The 22,079-nt window shown below is 40.6% G+C and overlaps 1 protein-coding gene across 3 annotated transcripts in view; it reads right to left on the bottom strand.

Annotated features, from left to right (window-relative positions):
- Positions 1 to 22,079, bottom strand: part of Uhrf1bp1l (UHRF1 binding protein 1 like) — a 74,459-nt gene that overhangs the window by 38,496 nt on the left and 13,884 nt on the right. For all 3 annotated transcript variants that reach the window (XM_036169609.1, XM_036169610.1, XM_036169611.1), the window contains 3 exons: positions 3,178 to 3,340; positions 1,839 to 1,877; positions 7 to 98 (listed from right to left, as the gene is read on the bottom strand). In XM_036169609.1, the coding sequence (XP_036025502.1) occupies positions 7 to 98; positions 1,839 to 1,877; positions 3,178 to 3,340 (294 nt within the window). The remainder of the gene's footprint in view (positions 1 to 6; positions 99 to 1,838; positions 1,878 to 3,177; positions 3,341 to 22,079) is intronic.

Below are 22,079 nucleotides of genomic sequence, written 5' to 3'. Positions count from 1 at the left end.
GCTTACCTCTGTCCTGAAGCAGTTGCAATCGGTGATGGACCGTTAGGGGCTCGTGGCTCTTCACACGCACTCATTTCCATTACAACTTTATCTAGAGACTAATGAAAAATTCAGTCATTAGAGATCTATGTTCACTGTGAAAGTATGAAGTATATTTTCTTTCATTTATTTAGGGCCAAAGTAAACAATTGCAAAAATGCTAAGAGGGAAGAAAGCATTCAGTCCTTCACTGAGGCACGGATATCCGGGTGGAAAAAGTTACATACACATTCTACGAGTCTGGGGGAGGAAATACAGAAGCAGACATTAACTGAGGAGGTCACTAGATTTAATGGCAGCATAAACTCTAATCCCATTTGTATCCTCACATTACTAATAAATTATATATTAATGAAAGGGACTGAACTACATCTAGAAGTCTTTTCTTGAAACCTGAGACATAGACATAAACTAAGCAAATTATGAAATGAGCAAGGCAAATACTCCCATAAGAAGAAAACTATCTTTACCAGATAATTTTTCTCTTGAGGATAGACCTAATGCTTTTAATAGTGAGTGCAGCTACAAATTCAGACTTCTTCATTCTACCTTGTAAATATAGCATTTATCACTATCTAAAAATCATCTTATTTTATTGCGTATTTGTTCAGTCAACCTCTGTTAAAATATACATTTCTTCAGCTCAAAAAACAGGTGATTTCAGCTGGGCAGTGGTGGTACATGCCTTTAATCCCAGCACTCAGGAGGCAGAGGCAAGTGGATTTGTGAGTTCAAGGCCAGCCTGGTCTCCAAAGCTAGTTCCAAGACAGCCAGAGCTACAGAGAAAATCTTTAAAAACCACGAGAGAGAGAGAGAGAGAGAGAGAGAGAGAGAGAGAGAGAGAGAGAGAGAGAGAGAACGAGAACACAGGTGATTTAGGGAATGAGGCTAGGCTAGGGGTAGGAATTACATGTTCAAGTACACAGATTCAGTCTGGAACACCACCTCAAAATCTGGAATGAATGAGTGAGTCAGTAAAGAGGGCTCCGTTAAAGACACGTGCTGCCAAGGTGGACAAGCTGGTTTCCTAGCCGGAACACATGGGGAAAGGGAGAACCAACTCCTGCAAGTTGTCCTTCACTCTTACATGCCGGCCACGCACAAATAATGAAGTGAAACTTAGATGACTCACTGCAATGAACATTTGCTGGTAAAGCTGACTGGACAAAAGGGTTACTACATGACACACCGCTCCCAACACCACGGGGACAAATGAGGAGGTGTTGGAGAGGTGGGAAAGATGGAGGCCAAGGGTCTGCTTTGCTCTGTCTTGTTCTCGTTTGCTTGCTGCCTTTGTTTTGTTTTGATTTGATTTGTTTTAACTTTCTTTGGAGGGGACCCTGCAAGGTTTAGGGGAAGATATTGGGGGACCAGGGTTGAGTGGAATTAGGGAGCATGATGTGAAATTCCCAAAGAATCAATAAAGAAACTACGTTTAAAAGGGGTTAAGTGATCTATCTTACTCAATTTTCTTTACATTAAAGAACACATGACCAAACTTCCCAAGGAGAGCAAAAAACACAGAAAGCCTGGGTCAAAAGTTATTGAAGTAATTCTATACTATGTCAGAGAAGAAGGAAAACATGCAATACGCCAACCAGATACAATGTCCTATAAGTAAAACCCTCAAAATCCCTCTTCAAGTTCACGCTTCTCATACAACAGCTGAAAAAACTAAGCCCAATAAAAATAGAGCAAAAGCAAATAGATGGAAAGTCCAAGAAACAAAATATTAATATTTATAGAACAGTTGATTTACACGTGTAAATGCTTATTTTTGAAACAGTTTCACTACTCACCAAACAGATGGGATGTGTTTTCAGTTTTGTCCATGGAATCTACAAATAAAATAATTTCTTTAAAATGAATTATTAAAAATTATATAAAATACTAATCAACAGACATCTCTGTATACAGAAGATAGGCAGCCACTTACAATATACATCTCTCCCAGACTGCAAATGACTCATACTATTGAAATCAGGGTATCTATGTTATAGGAGAAAATCATTGAAATGATCTAAATAAGATAATTTACATGTTTTAACAGTCCTTAACATAATTTTAATTACATAATTTAAGAATTCTCAACAAAGCATAATCAATGTTCTGTGTATCAATTTGTTTGACTTTAGAATTCCAACCAGTATTTTTGCACCTATTCAAATAATCCAAATCACTGATGGAAAAAAGTCAGCTATATCAAAGAGACAATGTGGAAATATACCCAGTCAAATAAATCCAAATCACTAATGGAAAAGTCAGCTATAACAAAGAGACAATGTGCAAATATATCCAGTCATGTCTTGGTTAATATCTGGGTCATAGGCCTAAAGTAATGATGAGTACCAAAGGATACAGAACGCTTTTCCCAAGGAAACACAAATTTTACTTTTATTAAAAAATTAGGGGCTGGAGAGATGGCTCAGAGGTTAGGAGCACCAACTGTTCTTCCAAAGGTCCTGAATTCAATTCCCAGCACCCACATGGTGGCTCACAACCATCTGTAATGAGATCTGGCGCCCTCATAATAAATAAATAAATCTTTAAGAAAAATAATTAGCACGCACTGTCTCTCCCGAACCAGCTCTCAATATAAGCCTGGCCTCTAACAGCAAGAAGTTGGATGAGCTGACATAAGATTAGACACAAATGTCAGTAGTGAGAACAATGTTAACAATAATAAAGTAAATAGAAACCCTTGAATTTCTCAAAATTACCAAGAAACACATGAAAGCAGGTAAGACTCTAAACTAGCATGATAGCATGATATCTACAGTAACAAATGACAATTCTTACATTTAAAATAAAGCACTATAAATTTAAATCATTTCAATTGATAAAAATCCTAAGAGGGGGCATTGAATATATGCCAAAGTGAGGTAGTTAATTTATAACCAAATAATTGTAGCAAACTATCAGTAAAATTGTTTTAAACAAAACGTAACTAAGTTATTGACATTACCTCAACTGCACTCATTAAGGGATGAACAATCATCTATGCAGCTAGTCTCTGTGTAAGCTGTAGGAATAAAACGCTTCTTTATGGAATGACCTGAAACTGAGTACTTATGTTAAAGGCTAGAGAGGAACAGAAGATGACACCATGCCAAGTCTCCCCAGACATCCAAGTCTTACCCTGATGGACGCTTTATTACAAAACACTTTGTTGATAGCCAGCCAAGTGGGCAAATCCAGCATGTTCTGGAGCACCTCCTCATCCAGCTCCAGGTTCTTCAGCTCGCCTTCTCCTTTCAGGGTGCTTAGATTTATTTTGTCAGGAGATAAGTTTTTGGTAAATCTGAAAGAGAACATAAGTTACATCTATTTTAGTGCCAGTTAATGTGCCCCAGAGTCATCCCAGCAAATACAGAGTATTAAAAATGTAATAGCACTCTAAACACCAGAAGATCACAGGGATGGGATTTTTTTTTTTTAAATCCGTGTCTACTGTCTTTCATTGTTGCTTTGAACTCTCATAGCCAAAGCTCTCTAATATTAAGGCTACAACTTAGGGGCACAGAGTTGAATGTCATATTCCTATAAACAGCTGAAGGTGGGTTCTTACCACCTGTCAAACTGGATGAAAATGTAGGAAGGATACACGACCGTTTTCCAGGCACTATGTAAGACCCATCCCCTACCACATTTTGTTCACTGTAGACTCCATCACAGAGAAGAGACAATACTGTGCTGTTAACCAACGTACAAGGGAATCAGGGGCCTCTCTAACAGCAGCTCACATGGCATCAGATGTCAGTCATCATCCAAAGAACAATGCTCGATGGTCATAATGAGGATCATCTGGCTACTGCCAACATTAGAGACCAACCCAAACTACTTCAGAAATAAATTCTGGCACATACATAATATTTTAAGTTTCTGAGGAAGGAATTCACACAGCTCCACTTAGAGGCTGGTTTTGGTGTCCTCTGGGTAACTCTCTAAAAATCAGTTATTCTGAACTCTGAAGTAACTCTAGAGGCGCCCCTTGTCCTTTCCATAGGTTTAGCTACAGGAATTCGGAAACTGAAATGTAAATACCGAATGACTGCTGGAAATCATAAAGACAATGAACCTTTAACTGTAGTTAAGACTCTCCATGATCTTTTTCTAAGAAGCAGTCTTTAAAAGGCTTTCAAGTATTAAGAGCTGGGGATGTAGCTCGACGGTCATGTTTGTCTACCGCGTGTTTGATTTGTCCACATGGCTCTGCAATCAAGTTTCGATAATAATGCATCAATTAGGGGGATATCTGTGGAAGACCTTTCCTATTTCCATTTTTAATTTCATCTCTGCTTTTTAACATATTGCTTGAGATAATTCAACAAAGCACTTTATTGGTATTTTTTTAAGATTTATTTATTATGTATACAGCATATACACATGCAAGCCAGAAGAGAGTGCCAGATCTCATTACAGGTGGTTGTAAGCCACCATGTGGGTGCTGGGAATTGAACTCAGGACCTCTGGAAGAACAGCTAGTGCTCTTAACCACTGAGCCATCTCTCCAGCCCTATTGGTATTTTTAAATTAGAAACAAGTTAATGTAACAGTGAATGTGTTATAAGAGTTTTCCCAGGAGGGGATAGGCAGGAGTGATGGCTTGGTAACTAAGAACACTTGCTGCTCTATCAGGAGTGGAGTTCAGATCCCAGCACCTACAACAGGCAGCTCACAAACAGCTGTGGCTCTGGCTCCAGAAATCCAACCAGCCAACTCATGCTGGCCTCCATGAGCGCGCGCACACACGCACACATGCACACATGCATTCACACAAACACATTTCACATATATACATGTACAAACATAAATTAAATAAAGCCTTTTAAAGAAATACTGACTGATGGATTGATTGATTGTGTGTGTGCACATGTAAGTGTCAAAAAAAAAAAGGGCATCAGATCCCTTCTAGCTGGAATTACAGACAGTTGTGGGCTGCTTGATGTGGGTGCTAGAAGCCGCACTAGTGTCTTAGCAAGAGCATCAAGTGCTCTTCACAGCTAAGCCACAGCTCTCCAGAGCAGTGGCTCTCAATCTTCCCAATGTTGTGCCCTTTACTACTGATTCTCTGGCTGCGGTGACCCCAGCCATCACACTATTTTCATTACTACTTCATAGCTGTAATCTTTCTATCACTGAGTCATAATGTAAATATCTGATATACAAGATGTCTGATAGGCCACCTCCAAAGGGGTCAGGACACACAGGTTGAGAACCACTGCTCTAGACCCTAAAATAAAATCCTTTTTATGATTTACCCTGTGTGACAGACAGAATGAGAAACTTGAATTTACATGCTTGATATCACAAACAGTAACAGTAAACTACAAATGCATTTTCCAGTACTTTCAGATACATTACTCAAACCTGAAAACAACCCTGTCTCTCAAATAAAAATTTCTAATTTTACCTGGCCACTCTTTATAAGTGAATTACTAGGCCGGCAGGAAGGCTCCGTAGCTACAGGTACTTACCACCAAGCCTGATGACCTGAGATCAAGCACTGGAACCCAGACAGCGGGCAGGAGAGGACTCTTCTACATTGTCCTCTGACTTGCACGTATGCACAGCATATGCACATATGCACAGTGGCACGAGTGTGCCTCTCACCCATGCACACCCATCATACACAGCAGGAATAAATAAGTACTTTTTAAAGCCCTTCGACTGTGAAGAACCAGAATGATACAGTTGAAAGAAAAATTACCTTGAGCTCTCTAAGCCCCTAAACATCCATTCCCTGCCCACCTCTGCGTTTCACTTAACACCCTGTAACTATTGGGTAAATCCATGGGAATACACAGAGACCACTCAGTTTCACCAACCAAGACTAAGCGTGTCATCAGACATCATCAGGGCCCACAGCAGCGGTTCCCCCACCACGCTGTAACCCGCCTACCTAGTGTCTCCACCGATGCACTGAAGTGACTGGTTTATGGTTTTATTTGCTTTTTTACTATAAAAGCTTCGTGAAACTGTTACCACGTTGGAACATGGTATTTGGGGTGTTCCTGGGCCATGGTCCTGACAGCTGTGGAGGGTTTTTTGTCAGCACCAGGAGGTCAAAGTTCATGGAGACCAAAATCACTAATCACTGTTATAAAAATGTTACATTCCACCTTCAGAATTTAGCATTTGGTCTCAAGAACAACCAGAAATTGGTGAATAATTACATAAGGAAGGAAACTTGATTGTTATACACAATAAAGCACATCTCATCCTTTAGATACTTTGCCAGAGTGACCAACAATCTTCTTCTTTCTTTTGTGTTTCATTCATTCATTCATTTGTTTATTTGTTTATTTTGGTTTTTCAGGGCAGGGTTTTTCTGTGTAGCCCTGGCTGTCCTGGAACTCACTCTGTAGACCATGCTGGCCTCGAACTCACAGAAATCCACCTGATTCTTCTCCGAGTGCTGAAATTAAAGGTGATTAAAGGCCTGTGCCATCACCACCTGGCTATAATTCTTCTTTCCATATCCGCCATCTCTAAGCTCCAGAATGCCTACCTCTTCCTCTACCAAGCAAACTCCTACTTCTTTTATGGTGTAGTGCTGTAGTTTGGATGGTAGATGCTCCCCAAAGAACCCTGTGCATAAAGGCTTGGTGTGATACTGAGACATTAAAGAGGTGGGGCCTACACTGGGCGGTGCTGGCACATGCCTTTAATCACCTTTAATCCCAGCACTAGGGAGGCAGAGCCAGGTGGATCTCTGAGTTCCAGGCCAGCCTGGGCTACACAGAGAAACCCTTTCTTGAAAACAACAAACAACAACAATAAAAGAGATGGGGCCTGATGACTTAGAGCTGTTTCTCTCTCTCTCTCTCTCTCTCTCTCTCTCTCTCTCTCTCTCTCTCTCTCTCTCTCACACACACACACACACACACACACACACACACACACACACACACACAAACACACGCCTGCAAATGTCACAGTGGATAGCTAGCTAACAACAAGATAACCCTCACTTTGCATCTGTCTCTTTGTCTTAAATTTCAGATGAGATTCCTAATCAAATCTGCACACAGGACAACTAACCATTTAAGGAGTATCTGCATTAAAAACTGGAATCCAGGGTTGGTTAGCCCTAATTACACTTATCCTATCTCAACTCCCTTCCAGATTAAGGGCACCAAGATAAAAGTAAAGTATTTCCAAGACTTGCAAGAACATCCAAAGGCTAGTTTTTACCCAGGTTCCACCTGTCCTGGAGCAGCATCTAGAAGCTTCTGGTCTTTGCTTGTAACTTGTAGTCACTTTAGAACTCTGGGACAGATTTTTAGGCAGATCACTTCATGGTGAGACTGCCTCTCTCCCCAACCCCCAGTTCATCTCACAAAACGGGGTGGGGGGGGGACCACTCTCTACTGACTTCTTTAAAACCTAGAAAATCCAGAACTGAGACGAGGACCAGCCAGAGCACAGCATGACAGACTCCTTAATTCCCGCCTCCCTCTCCCCATGAGCTACTTCTTCCTGCTGAATGCTTGATCTTGTCATCACGTTATGGCCACACCGATTCCATTCCTGCCCCACCTTCCCACCACTTGCTGTCCCTTGAATTCAGGGGTGATGGTTGAGTCAGGCCTCTGACCCATGACTCCTGGGACTCTGTCTTGTTCTCACTCCCACTCTCTCTTACTCCTAGAGTTCAAGATATAATCACTTGTTTGTTCCCAGTGTATTCTCCTGCCCTTGCTATCTGCCATTTGCACCTGGTGATGCAGCCAGGGATCAATCCTGAGCCACTTGAACCCTGAGCCCTCAAGACTGAGCTAAATACTTCCCACATAGCCTGTGTCAGGTTCCCTGATACAGTGACAGACTACGCAGGTCAAATGGAACCAAGAACCACTCCCTGGCTTCTCCAAGGAGGCAGCCGTTCTTTTCTCCGTATTTCCTGATCGTTTGCACTGTAACAATGGCAGGCTGTTATCAGAAGTTGACACTTCCGTCAAGGACTATTTTGAAGAGCTTTATAGACTTCATCTGAGCTAATAACTCTCTGAAGTGTGTATAATTATAGCCTTCTGGAGAGACTAGGCTGGCAAGATGGAGCAGCAGGTGGGGGCATTTGGCACCAAGCCTGAGAACCCACATGGTGGAAGATGAGACCCAAATTCTGCAAGTTGTTCTCTCCCACAATCACTATAACACATACACATGCATACACACAATAAATAAGTAAATAAGTAAATGTAACTTTAAATTTTTAAGTGGTGAAACTCAGTCATTAAGATGTTAAATAATGGGATGGAGAGAAGGCTCGGTGTTGTTCTTCAGAGAACCCTGGTTCATTTCCCAGCATCCACATAGCAATTCACAACCACCTGTACCTCCAGCCTCACAGGGCATGAAGCATGCATATGGCATGTACACAGACACTCATGAAGGCAAAAACCCATACATACAAAATAATGAATTTTTTTTTTATTTTAAAAATGTTAAATAACATGCTCACAGACATACAAAGGCTAGAACCAGGAACTGAACACAGACAGTCTGGTTCCTGAGCTTTACCGATGATGGTAAAGAAGCCAGAAATACACACTGGAAAAAGACAGCATCGTCAGCAAAGGATGGAGGTCAAACTGGATGTCTGCGTGTAGAAGCAAATAGAGCCATACTTAGTGCCTTGCACAAGACTCAACTCCAAGTGGATCAGAGACCTCAACAGAAAACCAGAGGCTCTGGACCTGCTGTAGTTCTCCTGGTTGTGTTTGCAAAGTTGAGTGAGGAAATGTCGGTTCTTGAGGGGACCCAACAGTCAACAGAGAGCTCTGCAGCCTCGAGACAGCAGGAAAAGGCACTTGGCTTCCACACTCGAAGAGGCCTTTTTTTACACTCTAGAACACAAAAATGTTTCCCCTTTGCATGATGACCAAACACTTCCAAGAAATAGTTTCCTATCATTTATTTTATGACGCACTGGCTGTTCTAGACGGGGACACATTCTCAATGTAGAAAACTACCAAACAATTCTTTTGAGACTGTCTCATGAAGCCCAGGCTGGTCTCAAACCTGCTATGTAGCTAAGCATGACCTTAATTTCTGATCCTCCTGAATGCTAGGATTACAGGCAAGCATTCATATGTCTAGTTTACATGGCATGGGATCCAGGGCTTAGCACATGCTAGGCAAGCACTAGACCAATAGGCCACCTGAGCCACACGCTCAGGCCCACATCGCTAAATTTTCATATGCTTCACTTTCAGAGTTTATCACCAGCTGGTCTACGGCATACCTGATGTAAGAGAAATATTTTGTATATGGGGTTACCAGGCACATTTAGATATTTACTTCTATTCATGTTTTTTATCAGGCAAATCTGTTTATCTCTGGAAATCATTTTAAGTGTAGTTTGCTGGATTTGTTTTGTTTTGTTTTATTATTTTCTGTGTGTATTTTATCTGCATGTATGGGCACCATATGTTTGCCTGGTGTTCAAGGAGACCTGAAAAGGTTGTCAGATCCCCTGGAACTGGAGTTACAGGCACAGTTGTGAGCCTCTGGAAGAGCAGCCAGTGATCTAACTACTGAGTCATCTTGGTTGCTCCAGAAAAATCATGTGTGTGTGTGTGTGTGTGTGTGTGTGTGTGTGTGTGTGTGTGTATGAGTTTATAGGTACCATGTATATACAGATGCCTGGAATAGTTATAGGTGGGTGTGAGCCTCCTGATGCGGATGCTGAGAACTGACCCTGGGTCCTCTGTAGGTCCCACCCCTTTTTTATTGAGGCCTCCTGCAGCTCTGACTGGCCTGGAACTCACTATGTCGATCAGCACCTGAACAACTCATGAACACACATGCTAAAACCCTAGAGTCGGGAGGGGTGCGTTAGGCTTAGTTCTTCATTTTTATACTTCTCAGTATGTGTAAGTGCTCTGGAAGGAGGATTTACAACTTTCATAAAGACAAAACTTCAACAAAACACAAAAAGAAAAGCCTGGCAAAAGGTGAAGGATGGAAAGGATCGAAATATATGTAATTCACAGCAAATTGTTTTAATATGTTTCAGAGTAAAGGGTGAGATTCTGCAAGGAGCCTGGGCCTGAAACTGAGACACAAAGAGGTCTGAATCCCAGTTCTGCCACAACTGTGTCACCTCTCAGACACTTTATTTGCTCATCTGTAGAATGGAAAATATACTAAATTGATCTTAAAGGTGGGCACTATATAAATCAGCCGGTACTGACAGGCATCTTTAAGAACCCCTTCTCTTCCGTCAGCCTTCTACTGAGTGATGACTGCTATCTCTGCCGTCTGAACTGGAGAATGTCAGAAGTGCCTGCTTTCCCAAAGGGATTGAAAATTGTCGAGCTCTGGAGCTAACATTGCTCATTATTTAAACTATTTTCAATATATGGAGACTTACAGGCAATTGTCACATTCAGTTATATAGCAGCTGGTTTCTTTTTTTGTTTATTTTTTGCCAGAGCTGAGGATTGAACCCAGGGCCTCAAGCGCTCTACCACTGAGCTAAATCTCCAACCCCAAAGATTTATTTATTCATTATGTATACAGAAGAGGGTGCCAGATCTCATTACAGATGGTTGTGAGCCATCATGTGGTTGCTGGGAATTGAACTCAGGACCTCTGGAAGAGCAGTTGGTGCTCTTAACCTCTGAGCCATCTCTCCAGCCCCCAGCTGGTTTCTTATACTAATAGTCATTGTATAGTCTAAGCTAGACATTTTCTATTAGCCATACATTTGGCTTATTTTATATAAATTTCATTTACTCACAAATGCTTACCAACCACTTAATATCACACTACAGGAAAATGGTCTTTCAGTCATATTTATGTGAGACTCAAAGATGAAATGTAGAATTTCATTAAGTGTATATTGCATGTTTTCCCTATGTGCTGCACAAGGGGAAAACACTAGAATAAAGTATTACCGTACGGAAGAGTGATGTGGCCACCTATATTTTTCCAAGTGTTGCTGAAGAGTCTCTTTCCTAAGTTTCCTTTGGAAGTTCCCAGACAGTGTAGTAATTCTCATGAACATTATCAAGGAAAGGGGCATAGTACTGGACTTGGCTCTAAATAGAATACACTGTAATCTGAAATCAAGTCCATCATGTTAGCTTACTGAATAATCATTAAATATCTGAAAAGGTACATAACTATTTTAAAGCTGAAGTGTCAAGGGGGAGGTGAGGAAACCTAGCCCAATACCTTACACTTGTGAATATTTATTTGGAAGACAGAAAGAGAGAGAAGAATGGAACTGTGAAAATCTGAGGTATACTAACAGGAACTCAAAGGATAATACAGAGGAAAACTTGCCTGGCTCAAATATGTCAAAGGGGAATGGCCCCAGAGAAGGGAGTCACACCATCAAATAAAGATAAGATCGGCAAAACTCCTACTCAGTTCCGTTCTCTCTCTCTCTCTCTCTCTCTCTCTCTCTCTCTCTCTCTCTCTCTCTCTCTCTCTCTCTCTCTCTTCCAGTGTTGGAAAGATAACCTAGCACTTCACCTATGCTAGATGAGTGCTCTAATCACTATCTCTAGCCCCAATAATTCCTTAGAAAACTCAAAATATAGACTAAAATTTCAACATTATGGCATGCAAAGTGGCTTATTTCAAAATTATATGGCCAGGATGAAGAGATGGCTCCGTGGTTAAGAACACTGGCTGCTCTTGCAGAGGACCCAGGTTCAATTCCCACATGACAGTTCAAACTGTCTGAAACTCCAGCTCTGGGGTATCCAACTCCTTCTTCCAGCTTCCACGGGTGCCAGAAACATTTGTGGGCATGTGACACACAGACATATACACAGGCAAAACAGCCATACAGGTAAAATTTTTAAAAAAAATTTTTTAGCCAGGCGGTGGTGGCTCACACCTTTAATCTCAGCATTTGGGATGCAGAACCAGGTGCATCTCTGTGAGTTCGAGGCCAGCCTGGGCTACAGAGTGAGTCCAGCAAAGGTGCAAAGCTATACAGAGAAACCCTGTCTCAAAAAACAACAACAAAAAATTAATTAATAAATAGGTAAAAACAAAATAGAAGTATATGGTCGGTAAGATAGCTCAGCGGGTAACAGCCTTGCTGCCAAGCCAGACAGCACCTGAAAAACAATTGTGGAGAGAACCAACTCCCATAGATTGTGTTCTAACCTACACATACACCCACTCTACACACACACACACACACACACACACACACACACACACACAGGAATGTATGAAGTCACACACACACACAGGAATGTATGAAGTGTACATGACTCATGTGTTCCGCCACTGTAACAGACAAATGTTACATGAATGTGTGTATTTTATTGGCTGTCACAACTTTTTTAAACATGTATTTATTTTTTTACATGCATGAGTGTTTTGGGAGCATGACTATCTGTGTACCACATGAGTGCCTGGTGCCTGTTAAGACAGAAGAGGGTGTTGGGTCCCCTGGAACTCTGTAGTTGCAGATGGGTGTGAGCCACCACGTGGGTGCTGGGAATTGAACCTGGGTCCCCTGCAAGAGCAAGGAGTGCTTTGAACTGCCTATCTATCATGTTTTCAACGTAGTAAACTTTAAAAATACTAACAAACAAAAATAGCTTCTATTTTTAACAAGCATCTTCTTTAATCACACCTAATACATGAAAACAAATTTACTAGCTTCTTAGTATAACAAATTATGCAATCTTCAGCAATAAAATTTACAACCAAATGAATGTTGTGTGATATTTTGATCATGTTCTGATAATAAAGCATGCTTGGAGTCAGAGGGCAGAGCTAGCCACTAGGTTGCCAAAATTAACCAGCGAGGTTTTGGAGGACTCAGGACAGATAAGAGAGGAAGTAAGTAGAAAGGCAGGGCTGAGACAGGATCTCAGTCCTTTTGGGTGGAGGAACGGAAGAGGTAGGAGTGATATTTCAGGTTCCTACCCTGATATCTGACTCCAATTTTTTTATTGATGAAGATTAACGAGATTAACGCTTCATCTGGCATCCAATTTTTGCAGCACAAATTCACAATAGCCGCTTGCCCGCTGGAGCTGCACATGGGATCTGCACCTGCCAAAGTCTCCAGGTAGCTTTTCCATTTCTTCCCCCAGCCCTTTGAGCGAGTCTGGGATTTTCCTGTTGCAGCCTCTCTACAGCAGTCTCCACAAGCCCCCAAACTCCACAAGCCTGGGCGCAGCCCTGGCAAAGTTAGCCCCCCACCACCGGCCAGCTCTGCCTTTGGACAGCTCTGTGCTCTCACTTCCCACCTGTCAATGCGCTGCTTGTACGCGTTGTACGCGTTCCCGTGTCCACCTTTCAGACAGCTGGCTTTTGGCTTCTTTGCCTCATGGGCTGTGGGCTTCCCCGGACCCCCTCCTCAGACTGCTGCCACACTAGGGTAGACACCTCCAACACCCACTTGGGCAACTGCCACATACTCTCAGCTCACAACCATGTGCTAGCAGCAGCAGCTGTCCTCAGCTGGACTGAGCACTGCCTGCGTTCTCTGCCCAGACATGTTAGGCAGCCACAACCAGCCTTACACTTCACTGTCATCATCAGTAGACCTGGTGAGACACCTAGGAATTCTTAAAGCAGAGAATTAGCTAGAGAGAGAGAGAGAGAGAGAGAGAGAGAGAGAGAGAGAAGAGGGGTTTTCCTCCATGTTAAAAATGGGAAACATTACGAGTTAGGTCTCTGTGTAGTTCCATAATGGATGATCTGAAAATGGAATAATTAAATGAAGGGATAATCAACTTAGCTGGGATTGACAAACGTCAATTATCATTTTGGTAATTCTTGTTTTACCCCTAAAAAGGTTGTTTGATATCAGTGCCAAATATAAAAAATTGACTGATAAGATAAAATCCTTAGAAAGATAGACTAATGGAACTAAGAAAAATATTCGCACACTCAGGAGTTTAGAAAAGTTACCACACCATTGCATTATGAAACTGAAGAGGAGCCACCCAACCTTAATTTATCCAGTTACCATTCAAGAATGACTACTAGATGATAGGCATCCCCAAGGTTATTCAGAAATTAACTGGGACCCTTATTACAAGTATACCACACAATCCTACAGGGCAAGCAGTTATAGAAAAATCTAATCACACTCTTAAAAAAATATGCTTAATAAACAGAAAGGAGTAATAAAGACCCGCAGAGACAGATTGCACATGCTTTATTAACTTTTAATTTTTAATGCTAATAAAAACAGAATGACAGCTGTGGAGAGACTGGACAATAGAAAAAAAACTGCTGAATTAAATCAACCTTTATACTTTAAGGATGTATTGACTTCAGAATAGAAACCAGGATATGTGTTACGTTGGGGAAGAGGCTTTGTTTTGTTTCACAGGAGAAGAAAAGTTATGGATACCATCAAAATTGATAAAGATTAGGTTTGAACAGGAGAGACCTCTTGATTACAAGAGGTGATAGTTCAACAAACAGCATGACCATTCAATCTAAAGCAACTTACAAGACTAACAAATGCCTTTCATTCATTAGATATAACCCACCAAAAAGGAAATTCCCAAAGTTAGGGTGAGACAGGGTTTTGTTTTTGTCTTTACAGGAGAATGAAGGCATTCAACTAAGAAATCTAAAGACCACTGGACAAATAAGGCATCTGAAGGAAAAGAGCAGTTGGGTAGTGGTAGCACATGCCTTTAATCCCAGCACTTGGGAGGCAGAGGCAGGTGGATCTCTGTGAGTTCGAGGCCAGCCTGGTCTACAGAGTGAGTTCCAGGACAGGCTCCAAAGCTATACAGAGAAACCTCATCTCTAAAAATCAAAAAAAAAGAAAGAAAAGGAAAAACAACAAATCATCCAGAGAAAATGTCCCAAGAAAAAGAGTAAATTGGCCTATTGGTATATTAAGCTTTCAACAGGATAAAATTTCATAAATTTTCCCAAATGTTTGTTTTCTACAGATATATAAGGCAAATGGTCTTTTTGTAGCCCCAGTCCAATTAAAAATTAAAGTTGGCTTTAGAACTGAAGCATGGCTCTCTCCTTCTCTAAACCCAAGGATGCTTGTTTAAGAAAAATCCAAAATCTCCGTCTCATGTCAGAAGAGCCACCTAATATGGAAGAGAAGAGAAACCAAAATTAAGGGACTATTCTATTGCCACTAATCTCATAATTCTTTGGTTTTATTTTGACTCTTTAAAACTTTTCTGAAGGTATAAATATTATCTTAAAATTTATACAATTAATATATATATATATTAAATGTAATGTAATGGTATTAATGGTCAGAGTACTAACTAACTCTAGAAAAACTTCAGCTAGCTTCTTGTACATGATTTCTGGTTTGAGTCTCTATCAGGTAACTAAGAATTTAAGTTTTTGTACTCTGGATGTATATAACAAATTGTGGTCTTTTAACTTCTTCGAGGTCTGCTACATATGACATTTAAAATGTTTAAGTTTTCTGCAGTGAACCATGACCATGCCTAACAGTAATCTTTGAAGTTTCCAAAAGGATGATGAGGCCCAACAATGACAATTCCACCTGGAATATGGTAATGCCACTAAGCTGACAAACACCACCCAAAGATCAGCTTTGAACTACAAACTGCTCAGGACAATTTCAAGGTGGCTAGCTAAAATGGTCCAGCCTCACAGACAAGTCCTGTACTTTCCTATTACATAGAGCCTGGACAACAAATGATACACAGCTAGCTCTCCCAGGACTTGATAATTATCCCAGTTCTTTTCATGGTCCCCTAAACATGCCATCACCCCCAGACAACAGGAAGTAATTTTAAGAACATGATGCCAACATTCCCAAGAGGTGGGTGAGTGGTTTTTGGTTGTTTAGTGGGTTATGGATAATTGTCATTGTTTAGGGGGGTTGGTTACAATTGCTATTGGTAATGGTCAAGAAAAAAGCTGAACAAAGGAGACTAGATTCCAGGGTCTCATTCTGAAAAGAAAAAGGGGGTATATAGAAATGATAGAGTAAAAGGGTAGATTATTGGCTCTACTTTTAAACCAAAAAAGCAACTTCTAGTCTTAAATATTTTACACTGGTATGGATTTTTGTATATTGATACAAATGAGGTTATTTTTGTTATATTTATGATTCTACTCTTGTTTAAGATATTTTTGTATACTGATACAAATTTAAGGTTATTTTTGTTGGAACATACTATACATACCTTTCTACTCTTGTTTAAGGTATTGTACCTAAGCAGCTCATTTAACAATGTAATGTATATTTCTAGTCTTTGAAAATTATTACAAACTACTTAGAATAATAAAGAAATGCAGGCTAGTAGTCACTTACTAAAATCAAACTTATAGTCATGTTAGGTATGTTTTCAAGGTCAAACATATATTTTAGATAGACAGGTTATCTTCAAATACTTCAGAGATCTACAGAATATGGCATTTAAGATGTTTTATAAGGTTTGTTATGACAATGAGACATGTCTGCTCCTGGCAGCACCAATCTATGTCAGAGAAGATGATGGACATCAAAGAAACTCCATATGGAGCTTACTTTCTTTGTGGCAAGTTAACTACTGGGCTAGAAATTGCCCTTGCCTCAACTGCTGACAGTATGTTGTCCAAACTGGACAAAGAGGACACAAAAGAAAGTGACTGCTGAACTTTGCCAAGACAAGGCACGACAGCCCTCTAACATTCCTGCTTCACAGAAAAGTCTGTTGGACATGCTAGGCCTGTAGGCCGAAGCTGGATGCCCCAACACTACAGAGGAACCCTGAGTGACTGTCCAGGCAGCCAACAGTTTCTCTTGTTTCTTAGTTTTAGAAATTGTTTACTCTGCACTTCCTGTTAACTCAGGCAATATTATATCCTTCTCAGGTTGCTAATGTAACTGAAGACTAGATAGTCATAGTTTTCCTTTTTGTTTGTTTGTTTTTTGAGACAGGGTTTCTATATTTAGCTTTGCACCTATCCTGGAACTCACTGTAGCCCAGGCTGGCCTTGAACTCACAGAGATCCACCTGCCTCTGCCTCCCGAGTGCTGGGATTAAAGGCATGCACCACCACCACCAAGCCTAATTTTCCTTGTTACCAAATTCAGAAAAGAAAGTCACAAAAGAGGTATAAAATATATAAGGTCGAGAAACATAAAAAGATAGTTTGGGGTTGGGAATACAAGTCAGCATAGAAAGTGATTTAGATACAACACTTTGGACTCACCAAGATAGGACAGATAATGGAGTATTTTCTCTGAATTTGGCAAATATAAATGGACTGGACATTGTTAATGTAATTATTGCCTGTATATATTTGTATATAGCTATTATACTTATTGTATATAGTTTTACTGTAATAATTAAAATCTTCCCTTTTACTTAGATGAAAAGGGGAAAATGTTGTGTAATATTTTGATCATGTTCTGATAATAAAGCTTGCTTGGAGTCAGAGGGCAGAGCTAGCCACTAGGTTACCAAATTTAACCACAGAAATTTTGGAGGACTCAAGACAGATAGAATATAGGAAGTAGTAAGGCGGGGCTGAGAGAGGATCTCAGCCCTTTTGGATGGAGGAACGGAAGAGGTAGGAGTTACTGGTGGCTGCTCCCTGCTTCTCTGATCTTTCAGGTTCTTACCCTGATAGCTGACTCCTGATTTTTTATTGGAAAAGATTAATTAGATTAAAACTTCAAATGAATTTCACCTAAATTACATTTTATAATCAATACAAAATTATCATCTAAATTATGTCTAAAATGCTGCATTAAGTAATGATTTAGGGAAAACAAAGACAAGTTTGATATAATCAAAGATTAACCATTTGATTAAGGGAGTACATCATAAACACATGGCAGGTAAGAGGCCACTCACTACCTAGTATATGCCTCAGACTCCTTATATGTAAAAGGGAAATGATAACAGCATCTCCTCAGAAAGGGGATTCTGAGACTTTCCAAGTTAGAACATATAAGATTATGGAATAGGCCTAACACAGAAACTCAGGGAGTTTCAGAGCTATTAATACTGTGATATGGCTTGAATAAAGAATATGAACACTGGGCTGGAGGGATAGCTCAGCCATTAAAGGCTAGGTTCACAACCAAAAATATAAGAATATGAACACTACACGGATTACATAAAAATTACCCTAATTTTCTTTACAAATGATTTAGGCTTCATAAAACTTGATGCAATACACTGTAACTTGGAAGACATACATCTTTATACCTGACACCACACACTATAAATTTTTCATCAAATTGGTTTTACAGTTTCAGAACAAGAACAGCTCTCCAGAGTGGTATATGCCTGGAACCTGGGCACTTGAAGGTTAAGGTGCAGGATGAAGAATGCAAAGATGGCCTAGACCGGAAGACAGTCTCAAACATGAAACAGGAACTGGTGAGAGGGCTCAGCAGGCACAGGTGCCCGCCCTACACTTGGCAACTGGAGTTTAATCCCTGGACCCACGAGCAGAAAGAAGAGAACTGACCCCCACAGTTGTCTCTGATCTCAGGAGCACACACAGGCCCAACACAAAAATGAATAAAAATGTTTAAAAATCAAAAATAAGAACAAACAAACTTCCAATACCATATAGTTGTTTATTTGCCAAAGCAACGTGAGATTGTTATTTGTGAAACAAACCATATTTAGTTAAATATAATGTACAACAAAAATTTTTAGAGCTAAAATGAATATTAGAGGTTGGGGATTTAGCTCAGTGGTAGAGTGCTTGTCTAGCAAGCACAAGGCCCTGGGTTCGATCCTCAGCTCTGGCAAAAAAAAAAAAAAAGGTGGGGGGGGAGAATATTAGATGCTGTATGCTTTGAGTTCAAGGCCAGCCTGGTCTACAGATTGAGTTCCAAGACAGCCAAGGCTACCCAGGGAAACCCTGTCTCAGAAAAGACAAGAAAAGACCCTAGTTGCTTAAGCCTGTAATTCTTAGGAGACCGAGACAGAAGGAGCAGATGTGCAAGGCCGGCCTGGGCTATATAGTAAGTTGGAGGCCATCCTCTCAAACAAAAAAAAGCAAAGCAAAGAATCATAGAACATAAGCTTATATGCCCTCTTCTGACAGCCCACCTTCCTTCTTTTGTGTCTACTTCACATCTATACAACACTCCAAGACACTGTTTTAAGATCCTAGCAGTAAATATGCATTTAACTACTCTAAACACTCATAAAGCATGCTTCGGACTGTGGTGTATATTCTTAGTCACACACCTGCACTATTCTTCTAAGAGCTCATTTGCATCTCGAAAATATGTTACCAAGTAACAGCTGTAATTACAAGCAAGCATTTAGGTGACTGTATTTCTCAGTAGAGCATGGAAGTGTAGATTTTACAGAGATTTAACAATACATGTTAAACTGTTGAATTAGACATTTTTTCTAGTAGGTATCCGAACTGCAGTTCTTAGATGGGGTCCATATATTTGCAAATTGTTAAAGGTTTTTACACAGAAAGGCAAATAATGGCTGCACTGAGAAATGATTAAGTTTAGCCACACAGAAAACAAAACTAGACAGGTGCAGTGGCGCACACTTTTAATCCCAGCACTTGGGAGGCAGAGGCAGGCAGATCTGAGTCTAAGGCCAGCCTGGTCTACAGAGTGAGTTCTGGGTCAGCAAGGACTATATAGAGAGATCCTTTTTCTAAAAATGAATAAAATCACTTCAAATTTGTTATTTTATTTTTGTTGAATTTTTAGAATTTATTATTAATAAGTAAATACATCTTCGGTGAGTGCCCACCACTCTTTCCTAAGAAGCACCGCAAACATGGGTACACATTAAAAGACTTTGAAATAATCTTTAATTTACAGTGAGTTATCTAGAGTTGACATAGCACTAACATGTTCTGTCTGTCCTTTCCCCCTAAAACACTAACTGATACACTACCTCAGGATCAAACTGACTGATAACAATTGTGACTAAGAAACAAATCAACATTTTAGAACAGAAGTCTTCAAAATGATTCTTCTCAATATTCTAATTCTGCTGTGGGATGGTCTGTATGTCAAATGTGTTGCTCTGATTGGTTAATAAATAAAACACTGATTGACCAGCAGCCAGGCAGGAAGTATAGGCGGGACAAGCAGAGAAGAGAATTCAGGAAAGTGGAAGGCTGAGGCAGGGAGATACTGCCAGCCACCCCCATGACAAACAAGATGTAAGGTACCGGTAAGCCACAAACCACGTGACAACTTATAGACTAACAGAAATGGGTTAATTTAAAATAGAAGAAGTAGATAACAAGGAGCCTGCCACGGCCATACGGTTTACAAGTAATATAAGTCTCTGTGTGTTTCCTCAGTTGTGCCTGAGCAGCTGTGGGACTGGCGGGTGGCGGGTGAGAGAGATTTGTCCTGACCGTGGGCCAGGTAGGAAAACTCTAGCTACATAATTCTCCTAAACTGGACATACACAAAAACCTTAAAATAAATTAGCACAAAAACACAATCATTTGTTAGAATCTCAAGGCTGCTTGTCTTTACAAGGCTCAAATTCAATTCAGAGCCAAGGATGCAGCTCCATGGCAGAGCTCTTACCTAACAAGCATAAGGTCCTGAGTTTGATACCCTAGCACACACAAAAAAAGCATTACATATGCAGACATATCAAAGGTATCATCATTATATAAGCTTATGCCTCACTGTATTCCTAACACTATTTCTAGAAAGATAAAGTTCCTTTAAACCATTGGTCTTTTGTTTTGTCTTAAGACGGGGGTCTCACTACATAGCCCTGGCAGGCCTAGAACTCACAGATCTGCCTGCCTCTGCCTCCCTAGTGCCTCCACACCTGGCTATACCACATTTGAAAGTCAACAAGAAAGGATACTTTTGGAATGACTTTTCTAAATCTGATAGACTGCCAGATTATTCATCTAATCTACAAATAATTACATCTTTTCACAGTCCATGAAATACACTATATGACCATTAAGTTCCCTCCAACTGAAACTAAGACAAACGAGGCCCTTCTACAGAGCCATCCACGCTCTCCTTCACCCAAAGCCATGCCTTGTCCTCTGGGCCTAACCTCCTGTACACCAGCACTCTCGTCTCAAGGTAGCTGTTTCCTTCCTTCCCTTTCAAGAGCTTATTTTTACTATGGGGGGGGAGGGGTGCACACGCATTTGTGCAGCTGTGTACAAATGCCCCTGTGCAGAAGTCATAGGACAAATTTCAGCAATTGTTCTCGAGAGAAGAAGTTCAGGTTACCAGGCAAGGTTGCTGGGATTACAGGTGTGTCAACACATGGCTCTAGAAACTATGAAATGTTGAGGTATAACATTTAAAAGGGTATGTAACACGTATAAATTAAAGATCTAAAAAGCTGTAAGTGGCTTCGTGACTCAGTATTGTTAAGAAACCAATTCTCCCCAAATAGACAAAGGTTCAAGATAACGAAAAATAAAGTTTCATCGGGATTTGTGGTAGGAATAACATGCTTATTCTAGAATTCATATAGAAATGCAGAAGACCCAAAATAGCTTTCAAAAAGATGAACAAAGTTAGCAGCATTCTACCAATTCAGTATTTATCAAAAAGATAACCAAATTATCAAAAAGAGTAACCAAATTAGCCTGATATCAGTGTAATAAACAACGGGTCAAGGAAACAATACAGCATTCAGAAACAGATCCAAACTTATAGTGAACTGACTTCCAACAAATGGACAAACACAATTCACTGTGAAAAGGTATTTTTTTTTTTAATGGTGTAAGAGCCAGGGCCAGCATAGACTAACTAAGCATACTGGGTTTCATGAAAACACGTTCACACACGTATGTAACATATTTTGACCTATTCACTCCACCTCTCCCCCTTGCTTCCCTCCCACTCCTTCCTGCCTTTTCCCAACCAGTCTCTCTCCTACGTTCATGTCTTGTTTTGGTGACTCAATGAGTTCAATAAAGGTTGATTACAGGAGCACGGGTGGGAGGCTGTCCACTGCCTAGGGGAGCACGGGTGGGAGGCTGTCCACTGCCTATGGGAGCACGGGTGGGAGGCTGTCCACTGCCTATGGGAGCACGGGTGGGAGGCTGTCCACTGCCTATGGGAGCACGGGTAGGAGGCTGTCCACTGCCTATGGGAGCACGGA

This window comes from Onychomys torridus, chromosome 20, assembly GCF_903995425.1.
Source record: "Onychomys torridus chromosome 20, mOncTor1.1, whole genome shotgun sequence".
Taxonomy (NCBI): domain Eukaryota; kingdom Metazoa; phylum Chordata; class Mammalia; order Rodentia; family Cricetidae; genus Onychomys; species Onychomys torridus.
This window is presented reverse-complemented; position numbering and strand designations above follow the sequence as displayed.